The following is a 14,652-nucleotide window of genomic DNA, read 5'->3' on the forward strand; positions in this document are numbered from 1 at the left end:
TAGCTAAGGTGTTCGGTAAAAATACACAGAAACTGTAAAAGTTAAAAGTTGCACCACAGAACTCTATATGCACAGAAGGGGGGGGAAAAATCTGACTGTGCAACTGCAAGAGATTTTGCCCCAAGTAATCAAAAAATGGATGACAGTACTTGTGGGCTGAACCTAACCAGCAGTTAAATACCTGCCCAGTTGCTTGCTCACTCCGCCCTGCCCCAGCACAATGGGGGAAAGAATTGGAAGAGCAGAAGCTGAAACCATGTGGGTCGAGATGAAGACAGTTAAAGAAGTGAGCAAAACTGCACACACAAGCAAAGTGAATTAAGGAATTTATTTACTGCTTCCCACCGGCAGGCAGATGTTCTTCCCAGGGCCTCAGCATGCATAATGATTACTTGGGAAGACAGACACAATAAGCACAAATATCACCCTTCCTTCTCCTTTCCCCAAGCCTTTGTGCTGAACATGACATCACATGGTATGGAATAGCCCTTTGGACAGTTTGGGTCAGCTGTCCAGGCTTTTCCACCCCCACATTCCTGCACACTCCCAGTGTGGGGACAGAGGAGGAAAAAGTTCATATCCAAAAAACAGCACAACAACTATAGTGTATTAATTCCTAAAGTTTTTTTCTTGGTCTGGCCTTTGAGCTTAATTACAACGGGGAAACTCTGTGTAACCCTGCGAATACCCCCACAGGTGGAAGGCGTGCACGGCCACATCTACAAGTGAAAGTCTATGTAGGAAAACTCCAGGGAAGGTGCAAATTAATAATGTGCTGAGTTATTTAACTTAGACTGAAGAAGATTTTACTCTCCATCCTGTATAATATCAAGAATAGAGATGAGTAGCATATCGTTGATCTCAACTATTTCATACATTGCATCAAATTCTTGAGAGCATCTCTGTCCTCGGTTTGTCAGAGTCCAGTCGCCATTTCCCATCCCCTCTGATCCTGTCTGGGGGTTTGTTCTGTTCTGTTTCCTCAATACCATGTATTAGCTCATTACTTCCAGGTAAGAATGTTAATCTCCACGTAGCTTTCCAGTGAGTTTATGGAAATCATCTATGTTTTGTGACAGAAACAATCTACTATCTATTCAGAAGGCTCCTTTTTTGCCTTTGCGTGCTTTGACAATATTCACAAAGTATTTCTCCATCCTAGTCATATGTGGGATAGTAAATGCTTACACTTACTTTGGTGACAACCAGCTCTTCAAACATCTAACAAGGTGGAGTTAATTACTTGAATCACCACAAATTATTCATTTCAGCTGACATAATCTATAGGAATTCCAGACCTCAGTTCAAGAGCTTTTGCTGCCAGGAATGCTCTATACATCCAAGATATTGTAACAAGCATTCAAATTCCTAAATTTATTCTAATTTTTTTTTTTCAAGCTACTGAACAAATTACTTCCTGAACCTTTTTATGTTCATTTGCCATTCAAGATACTGCTGTCCAAGTTGTGAGATGGTATTGTGGTCCCCGATTTGACAAAGACAAGAACGCCATGTCAGCAAAACACAAATATTTAACAGATAATCAAAAAAAGACAAATACTTGAAATACGACATTTAACTAGTCTCTGTGAAAGCAAGGGCCGAACATACGAAGATCTGTGTTTCAGAATGTGAAGAAGAACATGTCCAGAATTAGCATAGAGGGTGCATCCATAGTCTGTATTATTCTTTCCTCGCTCGGTGGAACTGTCACCCAGGAGGATTTTCGTACTCTTTTCCTCTGATTTTCAGAGCTCAGTTCAAGCAGGGAAGACAAGGGAAGGCATAATCTTTCCCACTGCTTTGGAGTGGGCACATTAATTGGAAGTCATTGATCTGCCAGTATGTCAAGATACTCACTTTTCATAGAAGTGTTTGTTCTTAGGTGATGATTCAACAGAAGTTTGGAGCATGGCTGTATGATGAGCTTTTATATAACATCGTGCAGAGTTAATAAAAGCTATGGAAAAGAGCTTGCAGATGGGGGGAGAGGCGAAAGCATTTGTTTTCTGGTCAGGTTGCTACATCTCATAAAACCACTGACTGGAATGAGCTTGTTCCAAGAAGGTAACATTTCAGCTAAACTTTAACTTAAAAGATTCATTAATTCCACAGAACATTTTTCTTCATCCACACCCTCTGTTTCTGCCTCTAGACTCTGGTTGATTGTAACTAAAATTTGTTCAGCAGAGATTCAGAATATTCATTTTCAAGGTGAAATATTTTACAGAAAGACCTACAGTTTTCTTGTTCAGTAATCATTCACTGACTATATCTATTCTTAACATTTAAACTCGTTATTTTTTGATAGTCTGAAGAACATTTGGCAGCAGTACGTAATTATAATTCTGTTGACAAGAGTACTGAAAATCAAAAGTATAAAATGTGCAAGCTGCAGTTTTAAGTATACTGATGTTTCTGATTTTTTTTTTAATATTGGAGTGTAATTGCACAACTACGATAAGTCTCTTGATCAGACTTCTTCAGAAGCCTCTGGTGTTATGTATACTCCTAGGGCAGACATCACACATACTAAATCAGACTTTGTAAGATGTCGTACTCGCATCAGCAACACACAAGCAGGGTATTCCTGAGGGAAGTCTAGTTGTATAAACACCAAAAGAGAAGCCTTTTCTGGTGATTAATACCGCCTTCAGAGCACAAAAGAAACATGTATAGATTAACTCTCAAAATTCAGGAAAACTTTTTTTTTTTTTTTTAACTTAGCAACAGTCCACTATAAAAGTGAAATCCAGAAACAGATTTTGGAAACAGAAATACCACGATTCTTATACAGCAGAGATTAGGATGGGGAAATAAACAACTGCTAACATGTTGACTTATTTTTATGCCCCTTCATTTCCATTACAATTTCTAATTTATTAGGTATAAATATATGCAAGTAAGGCCCTTGGGAATATCTGAACAGTCTCTTACTGCATTGACTATTTAATAAAGGTCAAGTAAGTTATTAGTTAATCAGATCACTAGAAATTAACAGATCTCCAGGAATGCAAGACTCGACTTATCCAACTTCCACTACCTTCACATTCCCAAATGTCTAAAAGGATTAGCAGTTGTGTTCTGCCATTTTTGGGGACTTTAACTTAATCCTTATCTTGCTGATAGACCCATCATTTGCCTTATATTCTTTATTATTAATCGAGATATTCTTCACAGCATTCAGGTGAGGTTCAATCTTCAGCAAAACAATATTATCATTTTTCATAAATACTGAGATCTCACCCAAAATTTATCCTTAATGTCAGTTCCAACATTTACCTTGATTAACATATAGTAATCAGTATTTTTCCCCCTAAGCCTCATTCAGCTCCAGGGAAATGCGATTCCACTCTCTGGATATTAGGAAAACATCACCTTTTTATCTTTCTAGGACAAAAGAGCACATCTGAAGCTAATGCAGGTCCTCTCTGACCCCTTGCCTTTCCCCCCACATCTGCCCCAACCCCTGGACTTTCCCTTGTGGATCTGAAACTTCTAATGTCTTATGATATCAACAGGTTGACTCCTCCAATTCACCTTGCATTTCATTTTTCCAAAGCGGTCTTGGCAGCATGTCTTAACAGATAAACTCTCTGCAGCTTCCCGCATATGTACACGAATCAGTAATTCCTCCTTCCAGTGTTTATGTTTGATATTCAGATTAGTCAAGTGGTTGTTCCAGAGGTTAGCTAATCAAAACTCCTAATATTAATTTCTCATAGTCTGCTGGCTAATCACCAAAGTGGGATTTCTGTGAACAGATACTCAAAGGCAGAACGACTCTTTGCCTTACAGACACAGTAATTCAGAGAACTGTGTTAAACAGATAATAGCCCTTCTTCCTTGCAGCTTCAGATGACTTACGAGCAGGCTGCTGTACGGTGATGGAAATGAATGATGTTTAGGGTCATTCTCTTTTTTGGGGGATGTTTATGAATTGAAAACCTATGGCCTCAAAAGACACTGTGATTAATAGTTTGTGATCTCCTTCTCACTGGGCAGATGAGCACAAAAAGTAGAATTATTGTAATTTAAATGGTCATGTAATCGTAAATGGAAAGGATTTAACCTGCATATTTACAGTCTAAGTAATTTAATCCAAACAGTACCCTTCTCACTCTCTTTAGCACATGGGAAACCCATGAAAGACATTCCCCATCTCAATCGTTCATCCAGGGAATATTTTTTGAACCAAAATGCTAGACTATAAATTCTCACCTCTTTCTCAAGAGGCACATCCTGTCTGTCTTCAAAGGATCTTTTTCTCAAAAACCCATCAGAAGTTGCAGATGAGCTACTAAATGCTTGTCTCAGCATCTGGGAAGCCTTTTGCTGAGGGAATCCAGGTCCTACCTGCTAGGCATCTAACAGCAGAGCAGACAGAAATCATCTCTGTCTTTTTGAAAAAGACCAGCGTTATGATTACCGCACAAGACACGTATCAAACTGTTCAAGGCAGTTTTCTTTTTCTGTATCAAGGTTTCCCTTGGTGAGATGTTGAGTGAAGTAATTTCCAAATCATTTCCTCACAGAAAAAAGCTACCACTACAAAAGAGGGAGAGAGAAGAGTAATATTTCTGCCAATTTTACTTAACAAATAATAATTTGACTTTACTCTTTCGTTGCTTTGTTCTGTGATTCATGGCTTCCTACTTTCTTCTTGTGAAAAACGAGTAGAGCAATTGAATGTTTTACAGACTATTTCTTACCATCATTTCCTCTGTGCAGGCATCTTTTCATTTTGTTCATCCTAGCAGCCTTCTATAGTCCAAAATACAATTCTTAACAAAGCATTCTTGAACAGGGAGTTTTTGATTAGAAAATTTGAAGTAGGAGTCAGGGCTTGTGGTAAGAAATTCAGACTGTAATAATGTCGTTTCCTATTATATTACATGACTGAAGACAACTTTTACATTTCTACACTTCTAAGACATTTAAATATAGGAGTGTCTGGGTCAGATTCACAAATTACTCAACACAGGGCCATATTAATCCTTCAATAACATTTCATGGAAAAGATTTAAAGCAATTTCTTCTTCATAAAACAGAGAATGCAAGCTTTGTGTTGAAATTAAATACTTATTCAAACCATTGCCTCCATACAATCATCACATAGAATAAATTCCACAAGGCAGCTAGACCCCAAAAATAGATACAGCTATTTCAGTTCATTATGCAGTTTACAAAACCTTAGTTAAAAAGAAGAAAAAAATCTTTGCACTCATTTCTTTGTTGCCATCAAGAAATGTATAGCCAAAAGTCTACAAGCCATACCATCTGACAGCTGAAAAATGGAGCTGTCCATTTTGCTCAAGCACTACTCGTCCTCTTTGCATATTTACATACAACCAGACCCTCACGTCTGGAACCGCAAACCAGCAACAACTCCAGTTCATTCATTCTGAGTCTGCATCTACAAGGCTACACATTATAGAAAACCAGGTGATTTCAACCCCCGCACCCCAGCACCGCGTAGCTACTGTGAGACATTTCACGTGCTGAGCACATTCTCCTACATGTGAGCAGGTAACTTCAGTGACAGAACAATTAGCACCTACTAGCACTCAACTAAAAGTCATGAGATTTAACGTATAAATGTGTACTACGGCGAGTAACCAGAGGAGATTCTCCTGCTTCCTAATGCACTACACATTTAAAAGTTTTGTATATTGATCTGTCGTTCAACTATTTGCTGTAGCCACGTTCTGATACAGAATACTGTAAGATCATTTCGGATATTCCTAAAATGCATAAATTAGCCACTTTCCAAAGTCCAGGTTTCAAGGTGCAATTCAGATGATTTAGTTTCTCCAGAGACAGTGAAGTTTATATAGCTCCAAGACAAGATGATCTCCTTCCTAAACACCAATGTCCTTGTGATCACAGTTGGAGCTTAGGTGTTTGCAACTCTCATTTGCATAATACTGCTCAGAGCTACCCTTTTTTTTTCCCCAGGAGATCTACAGAAGGATTCAGCTTAGATGAACTTTTATTTCAGTTAAGTAGGTATCTATATGAATTAAAATTCTACAAACACCATCCACATTCAATGATTCAACACTAAAACTCTTCTGCTTCCTTTCCTAAACACATACTTCAAATTTCTAAGTGATTTACTTGAATAACTTCATAGGTTCTGGTCCTCAGCTCAGACACTGTAGCTTTTATTGAGTTTGGAAAGATCTTTGCTGACAGCTCCTCTTGGCTTTGTAAAGAAAAAAATGAGCCAAAGTGTATTCACTGCTGTGGCACACTACAGTTACAAAACACAAGAGCAAATAGCTAAGAGCCTTTCAGGCACATGTGCAACTCTGACACAGCCACTGTATGAGGCAGCAACTCCCTCCATTTTTAGGTAAAACACTTCGTTCTCCAAATCTCAGCAACCCTGTATCCTGCAACTTCAAACAGACATATACACAGTAAAAAGGAATAAAATCTCACTTAGAGTTTAGATCTATTTGCACTGTGGTTGTTTCCAGGAATCATACATCCCTATTCCATAAACGAACTTATTATAAAAGACGATGTTTGTAAAAGCAACTAATTACTGGGCATGGAGCATTATGAAGTGCACAACTTGCACTGAAAACCGGTAACATTCTTTAGGATGCCGCCTAAGGCAGCTTAGGAAAATGTCTGCTACTCAGCAAATGTCACAGAAGAAACACACAGTTTCTCCCTGAAACAGATTTTTCTCTTCAGAAAGTTTCAGAGACAAAGCATTTAGCCTCATGGGGACTGGGCTGTTCCTTTCTGCATACACCAGGGTAGAGGTCATAGTTTTCAGGCAGGAGGGAGCCCGAACCCTTGCGAAGGCTTTGTCTCTCACCCCTGGGAACCTCCCATGGCACGCCACCGGTTATGCTGCTTCCGCAGAAAAGGATTGTCAGGGGAGGTTATTAAAAGAGACATTGAGCTTTTTAAAAATGCAGTTTTGCCCTCAAAATATAGTAAATTGCATTAATAATGCTCAGTGGTCATAGGAGTACAATAATCTGTGTGTTGCAGTGTAACTGCAAGGTACCTTCTCTGTAATACACCCAAGAGCTTTGTTCCAGCCTTGAGCGGAAGGAACAAGAGAGAAGTTACAAAGTCCTGCATTTCAAATAGCATTTGCAGTCCTTCAGCTACAGAAAAAGAAGCGTTTGCCTCAACAAACAAAATTCTTAAGTTGTACAAAGCTTCCTCAACTCATTTCATTGTATTTTTCAAACTGAAAGGATCCTAGCTCCTTTCAAATTTGGATAGTGTCATTGTTATGCTTCACTTGACCATTTTTAAACCATTGTTTTCTTACATTCACACTGATACAAGATCAAGTTAAATTTTAGTATTAATAAAACCATGAATAAATATAACAAAACTCCAGCAGACTCAGGTTTTAGAGAAAACTTTCATGAGTATTCGCCCCCTAAAAAAAATTTTAATTTATTGAAAAATACCTTTCCATCTCTAGGAAAATGACCTCTCTTTTATTACAGGGGTTCAAGTCAACAGGATTTGTTCAGTCTCCTGAAATTTGACAATAGCTTCTCTATGGCCACAATGAAAATGCGCCTGTTCAAAGTTTACTCTGATCTTTTTTTTTCTCCAAAGACATTCATGTAGCTAACACTAATGTATCACATCATCATACCTAAAAAGTTATCGTTGATTATTTCTGAAAAGCAGAATTATTCCAAAGTAATACCTCTGCTTCTGAAGTGATAGTCACCCTCACAGCCCTGGTAAGGCTCTCCAATAGAGACAGGAGCCTATTAACCTCTTGTGAAAGCAGCTGGCCCTCTGCTGCACAGAGGTGCTGGGAGTCATCTTGGGAGCAGAAGTCTTAACTGGAAAACTTAATTAATGCTCCTGGTGCAGAAAGAATAGAAAGCAGTAGAGATTTGCATGTGAAGCAGGTGTGCCCTGCCAAGGCTGGTGCTGCTATCCAGGTGGCAGGGGTTTCTTTCCCTTTATTTAAAGGTTGTGTTGCCTGGCCTGAAGGAAGCTGGGGGCTATTTTTCCCAGTTGCCCAGTGTTTGTGTTGGTTTATTGAAAGCAGGTGCCAGAAGGTAAGGCCAGCACATAGGCACCTCCAAATGGCATCAGGTGTTGGTCTTCAACTAAAACATTCCTGTGAGGTGCAACCAGGCTTGGGCAGGGTCCTCTGTTAGCTTTTTGGGGAGTCAGACCGCATAAAGGGGTTAGTTGCAGCCAACTGTTAGTTCTCCTAGTCACGCTTCTCAGCAGTCTGGCATTGTAGATGCCCTCTGGTTGCTTCCTTCAAGGACGTGTGATAACTGTAGGTAATAGAAATGTTGTTTTTTACAGAAGTTTCTTGTACCTACGTGTAATTTGTTTTAGCATGCATGTGTGTACAAAAATACGGACTCAGGCAAAATAAACAAGCTTCTCCCTGTCTCATTATCTTCATGCCTTTGAGGCAAACATTAGGTATGGGTTTAAATATTTTAAATCCAGTGGATCTCTGGTTTCTTTAAAAATCACATTGTTGCAGGTGACATTACTGTGGCTGAACATGCTTTTTTAGTTAGATCTTTATCCCTCATTCCTTCTCACTGTTCCCTAAGTCTTTGGCAATGCCTGTAGCAGACATGCTTATTCTACAGAGACAGAAGATTTATTTTACTGGAATAGTAAAAAAAATTAATCTTGATGAGCAACAGGAAAAAAACCATCACCTGGGCAGTAGACATTAGGGGTTTCAACTAACTTAGGCTGTTTGGGGATCATCTCTTTTAACAACCCAAATGTATGTTCTTTCTCTCCTCTTTGAAAGTATTTTTTTTTCCCCTTCAATCTTTGTTTTCTCTCGCTTTAGAAAAGTTGAAGGAAATGTCTTCTCAGCCTTCAGTCAACCAAACCACCACAGCACATTCTTTCTGCCTGGAGATAGCTGTGGAGATGTAACTGCTGTCCTGGAAATTTGCACACAGAGGAATTTCATGATTTCACAGCACCGCTGCTCTGACCGGTTACAGTTACGTTCCCAAAGCATCAGCCTGATGCTGTGTTGTAACTGAAATTAACGTACATCATTAATATTATAAGTTATTAACTTCTTTATATTCCAGTAGCATCTAACGGACTATGTAACAGACAAATGTGAAAGCTTTTTGCCAGTTCCCTATTCAGTTCTGAGCTTTTCTTCCGAATCTGTTGGGTTCGGTGTGTTTTCTTCTTCCAGATGCTGTTGTGTAATCTCACCAAACACATGCAATTTATTGCAGGTTTAGCTTTGCTAGGCGGTGCAAAGTGAATACGTAAGCACAATGTATGGACCTGGGACAAGACAAATTCGGAGCACGCTTTCGCTAGGCAAAGAAGTTTTCTGAATCCTCCAAACTGACACATCAGGCTGCTGCGAGGACGGACGTGTGCCCTGGCTTTAACTTGGAAACCCAGCTCTGACCGGAGGTGCAGCTCTGCGAATTTGTGTTATAAATGGGTGACTGCATTTACTGTCACTAAATCTGTACTATACAACCCGGACGTCGGGAACAGCACGAAGGCCACCGAGAAGCCCACGCCTGGACAGAGTCAGATCAAAACCAAACGGGAAGCTGAAGAGGTGGGGGTCGGGATCGCAAAGGCGTTTCCTCGGCTTTTTTTCTTTTTGTCGTTCTTTTTTCCCCCCTCCCCGAAACCGCCCTTCGTGCCCACGACACCCGCCGCCCGCCCCGCGCAGCCCCGGCCCCGCCGGGCCCGGCCGCACCGCACCTGCCCCGGCCCCGCCTCCGCCGCTACAAAAGCGGCCGCCGGAGCCCGCGCCGCCATCCCCCGCTGTGCAGCCTCCGCGGGGAGCGGCAGCCGGAGCCTCGCCGGGACCCCGCGCATGGGGGGGCCTCCCCGGCCATGCCCCCGCCTTCCTCCCCGCCGCCGCCCGGCTTCGCCCTCGCCCTCCTGCTCCTCCTGCTGCTGCTGCTGGCGGCCGCGGGCAGCTCCCTCCCCGTCAGGCGGGTGAGTGCCGCGGCCCGGCGGGTCCTGTCCCCCCGCGCCGCACCGCGCCCTGCCGCTGCCCGGCCCCGGGCGGTGCCTCCCGCCCCGTCGGCGCTGGGGCGGCGGCTGCGGGCGCTGCCCTCCGCCGGGGTTTCCCGCGCCGCGGAGCGGGAGGCGGCCGCCGGTGCCTGGGTGCGCCTCGAGGAGAAGTTGGAAGTTACAGCCGTTACTGTGTGGGCGCCGGGAGCGGGCGGGAAGCCCCTGTGCTGCAACGGGCGGGTTTTCGGGGGCGATGGGCAGCGTCTGCCGAGGTCTGCCCCGGGCGAGCGGCGGAGGCCGTCGGGTTTCCCTCGTCTTTCGCGGGACCGCGGGCGCGGCGGGGGAGCAGCGACAGTCGCGGGAGGAGGCGGCGGTTCGGGCGGGAGCCGGGGTGCGGGGTGGAGGAGGGAGCGGGTGCGGGCGGGGTGGTGGACGGGACGGGGGAGGCTGACCGCAGTTTGGTGGGGAGGTCGGGGACAGAGGGAGACGAGAGGAACCGGTGAGAGCGCGGGGGTCCCGGGAGCGCTTCTGCTGCGGGGAGGGCGGGCGCGGAGCTGAGGCGGTGGGCTGCGGGGGCGCGACGGGGGCAGCGCAGCTGGTGACGGACCGAGGTCGCCGTCTGTGCCGCTGCTTTTCAGTCGTTAGAAGTTTTTGAGGTTAACGTGCAGAACAGCGCGAAGGTGATCTCTTTGGTTCCCAACTAGGTCTGAGTCTGTAGGGGGTTGTCTTAGGTATTGGCTTCTGGGGTTTTCTTGGTGGCTTTGCTTTTCCTTGTCGTGGACATCAGGCCCTTAAAGGAGCTGCAGGCACAAGTTGCGTTAGGGGAAAATTCCAACCAGGAAAATCTCTTCGTTGTGAAGATGACCAAATACTGAAACAGGGGCCCGGAGAGGCTGGGGAGCCTCCACCCGTGGAGGTGTTTGTTGGGCAGGGTAAGGCACTGAGCAGCTTGAGCTCGTGCCACTGGGCAAAGGGGCAGTGGGGCTGCCGGAGGCAGACTCGATCGGTGAGGTGCCCTTCCTAGCGAAGGGACCTCCTGCAGCTGGACGCAGGACTTGGATGAGGCAAGAAGAGACTTCTCTGGTCTCAGTGCTGTGGTCGCCCTTTGATTTGTGTCTTGCAATAACATGAGTGCTTTTATAGCCTCTTCTGACACTAGAGGGTCTTATCTGACAACTTGTCTAGAGCAGCGATCGTGCTTGTCGGATGCTGAGAAAAGGTACAAGATACTCTGCTCAAGCCGAAGTATACAAAAGCATGGGACTTGCTGTAGGGAGCTTCTTCTCAGGTTCAGCTCAGGATAGTGTTAAAGGTAATACTTAAACTGAGAATAGCACTGCTTAGGCGGTAGTGGATAGTAAAATCTAGGTGATAATAATCAGCTGTGAGGTATTCTGATTTAAATGGGTGGGGGAGGTTAAATGACTTGATACGGATTTGGGAAGGAAGTGTTTTATTGGTGGTGTGACCACTGGTTTCCTTTGACCTTCCCACTCTCCTCCCCTAACCCCTCGAACAAATGAGAAAGGGGAGAGGGAGAAGAGAAAGCTGTGAGTATGCATAGGAGGAAGAAAAACTGAAGTCCGGAGTTTTTATTTGAGGTGGTGCTCTTTACTTGCCGTTGTCTTAAATGCAGGGTGTCTGGAACTTGCTTCATAAGTCTTTAGATCCTGCTTACTGCATTGAGGGTAGTAAAATGACTGAGAGCTGGTAGTACGCGGCCGCTTTGTGGAATCTTATTACTAATGACAAGCCTGTGTCCTTTCTGTGCTTGGCCTCAAGCAGCAATGTCCTGCTGCTGACGGAGCTGACATGCAGCTGGCTGCCGGTTCCCTGCCATCCGGTTCTCGCTTGGGTTTGGATTTCAGATGCGGTACTTATGCTCAAGGTTTGATAAGATAATCTTGAAGAACATAGTTTAAATGTCAGTGAAGAGCAGACAGGATCTGTGCCACATTTGTTAATGGAGGGTTCTGCTACTCTGATGCTTTTGTTCCTCGGGCTAAAATGTGAGGAATACAAGCTCCTGGGAGGACATACAAGCAGCTGAATTTAGTGGAAAGGTTGCAGATCTTTTGCTCTCCTCAGCTCTTATTACTGAAGTGCTTTTGTATGGGAATAGAGAAGTGCTCATGTCGGTATCAACACTTCTGTTAATTAAAGCATATGGGTGTTTAGCTATGTGTATGTTGTTGGTGCTCTCATAATTATATTGTGTTATTTAGGCTTATTTAGTTGCAGTTGCTAGTCTGTTCTCCAAACCAACAGTCAGCATGACTTCTTAAGTTGCAGGTCTTAGGGATGCATACAGTTACTGCTGCTTGCTCAGCCTGCTGAAGCCTGCCGTGGCTGCTGCTAGTTCTGCAGCATCTGCTTCTTTAACTGTGGGTATCTAGGATCAGGTATTTGTCTTGGAGAGTGCTAGCTTTGAATTCTGATAAGCCATGATGAAAAGATGCAATGCGAGGGGGTGGTTTCGGTGCCTCGTTGGTCTGCTGGACTCTGCCCTTGACAGCACAGAGGTCCCTGTGTGTTTGAATGTCCCGGCACAGACTTGTAGGACCGTGCCTATTCTGACTTCTTGCCTTCTGTTGTGTGCCCAAATGCTGAGAGAACTGGACTAAGGCTCCTGACTGCTACTGTTGTGCAGATATGTTTTTCTTAGAATTCATTAGGGTGGGAAAGTGGCTATAGAGCTTGGCTGAAAAACAACTAGAAAAGTGACCTGGAAACCAATGACTCCATGCATAAGCAAAGATGGGGGCTTGGCCTGCTGCTTGATTAGTTGGATCGTCACTCGGGCAAAAATGCCTCCATACTTAGGTTGGCTGGAATTCTGGTCTGAGTTAGTCTACTTATTTCTCTGTTTTCTACTCCCAAAGGCTTGTATGGAGCTGGTTTTCCTGTTGCCTGCGCTCTGAAAATCAAAACATGCTGGACTAGTTTCAGCAGCCCGTATGGCAGTAATAGAGAAAGCAGTGGAGAAAAGGGTGAACAGACAAGATGTGACACTGTGCCACCTTGCTGTAGTTATTATCAAAGGATACTTGGCTGGCTTCTTTCCTGGGAATATGACCAGATTCTTAAAAAATTAATATTTGTAGGCCACTTAAATTCATGACTATATTAATATGGTATAAAACTCTGAATTACTTACTAGACAATCATCGAAATTAATACAGATTAAATTGCTGTCCCAAATGACTAAAACCTTTATGTATTCATAAAATAAAGTGGGGTTTTATTACTTTCTTTTCTTAAAGAACTCTAATTTTCTGTAAACTCTCCCAAACCTAACTGTATGGGGGGGGGGGGGCGGGGGGGAATATGATGTTTTGGAGCCTAGGATATCGGATCTCCCCGGGCCAAAGGATAAGACTGTCACACAGCAGAACAATGACTTGGCCCTTGGCATTGTTTTAAAGCTCTGATGTCTGGTCCAAGCAAGTTGAAGTTAGTGAAACTGTTTTCCAGTCTTGCTACGTTCCCGTATTTCTAGTGCCGTTGCTGCGCCCTCCACCCCCCCCACCCCCCCAAACTAGGCAGTAGTCTGAAAGAGTTTGGACAAAAGCATTTGAGGTAAAGTGTAGGCAGATACAGCTGGGCATGGAAGAACATGTTTCATGGCTGTGTCAGCAATGAAGTGTGTATAGCTGTCTGCTGAGAGAAGAAAAACTCATATTCTCAAAGTGGCGGAGGTGGAGCTTTGCATAACTAAAACTCCTGCCCTCCAAAAGCTGCAGCTCTGTGGCTGCAATAAAGTTCAGTGAAACTGAGCCTGATACACAAAGCATAAACAGTTGCCTGCTGACTGTCAAAGAGATTTTTGAAGGTATTGTATCATATCCTGTTTCTGTTACCCTGTCAAACTAAATTGAGCTTTGACTTGCTGCATTGATTGATCGCCAGTTACTTGAGAGGACAAACCAGGAGGAGCTGTTATCTCTGAAATCGCATGGCCTTTGCTAGTTTATAACTTGGAGCAGTCCTTTGGAAAATGGATTGTTTCCTTCTGCAATGCCGTAGTGAAATGAAAGCTATTATCTCTGTGTTTGGCTTCTTTCATTAAAAGCTTTTGTGTTTCTTTTTTTGTGCTAAACCAGCGTGTGTGCTGCAGCCAAGGCTGTCTGCTCGAGTTTCCTTGGTGCAGTGCATCAGTTCTATTCGTTTGTCTTACAAAAGTAAGTTTACACAACAGCAGATACGTCTTTGCTATGGAAAGAAGTTGTCTGCTCAGTAGATAAGAGACCTTCTATTTAAGCCCTACAAGTTGTTTTCTTGTGAGGCTGAATTAAAACACTGGGCAGGAACTCCTTTAATTAAATCAAATCTTCCTAGCCTAGCTACCCAAGAAAAGACAGAGTTTAGTGCTTGCATACAATGCTTCCCACCAGAAGAGTGATAGGGTAAACAGTATCCAGGGATCTCTAACTTGCTGAGTAGAAAGTGGCCCCTTCAAACATCATCATTTTATACAAATTGCAGCGAACTTGAACTTATGGTAGGTGAATATAGGTTTGTTGCTGGTGGCTGAATGCTGTTCTTTGATCCCTCTTTTTGTTCACTGTTGAAAACTGGTATTTATAAATTGCAGCCACACTGGCCTCTGATCTTCTGCATTCCAGTGATCCTTTGCTGTGAGTGTAGAGGAGCTTATGAAATGCA

The 14,652-nt window shown here is 43.6% G+C and overlaps 1 protein-coding gene across 1 annotated transcript in view; it reads left to right on the forward strand.

The window, feature by feature from the left end:
* Window positions 1-462: 462 nt before the first annotated feature.
* GLP1R (glucagon like peptide 1 receptor) overlaps window positions 463-14,652 on the forward strand; it is a 96,576-nt gene continuing 82,386 nt past the window's right edge. Inside the window, 5 exon segments of the mRNA XM_075444297.1 lie at window positions 463-475; window positions 9,514-9,745; window positions 9,747-9,781; window positions 9,784-9,851; window positions 9,853-9,969. Coding sequence (XP_075300412.1) covers window positions 463-475; window positions 9,514-9,745; window positions 9,747-9,781; window positions 9,784-9,851; window positions 9,853-9,969 — 465 coding nt within the window.

The sequence above is a fragment of the Opisthocomus hoazin genome, chromosome 2 (assembly GCF_030867145.1).
Source record: "Opisthocomus hoazin isolate bOpiHoa1 chromosome 2, bOpiHoa1.hap1, whole genome shotgun sequence".
Classification (NCBI taxonomy): Eukaryota; Metazoa; Chordata; class Aves; order Opisthocomiformes; family Opisthocomidae; genus Opisthocomus; species Opisthocomus hoazin.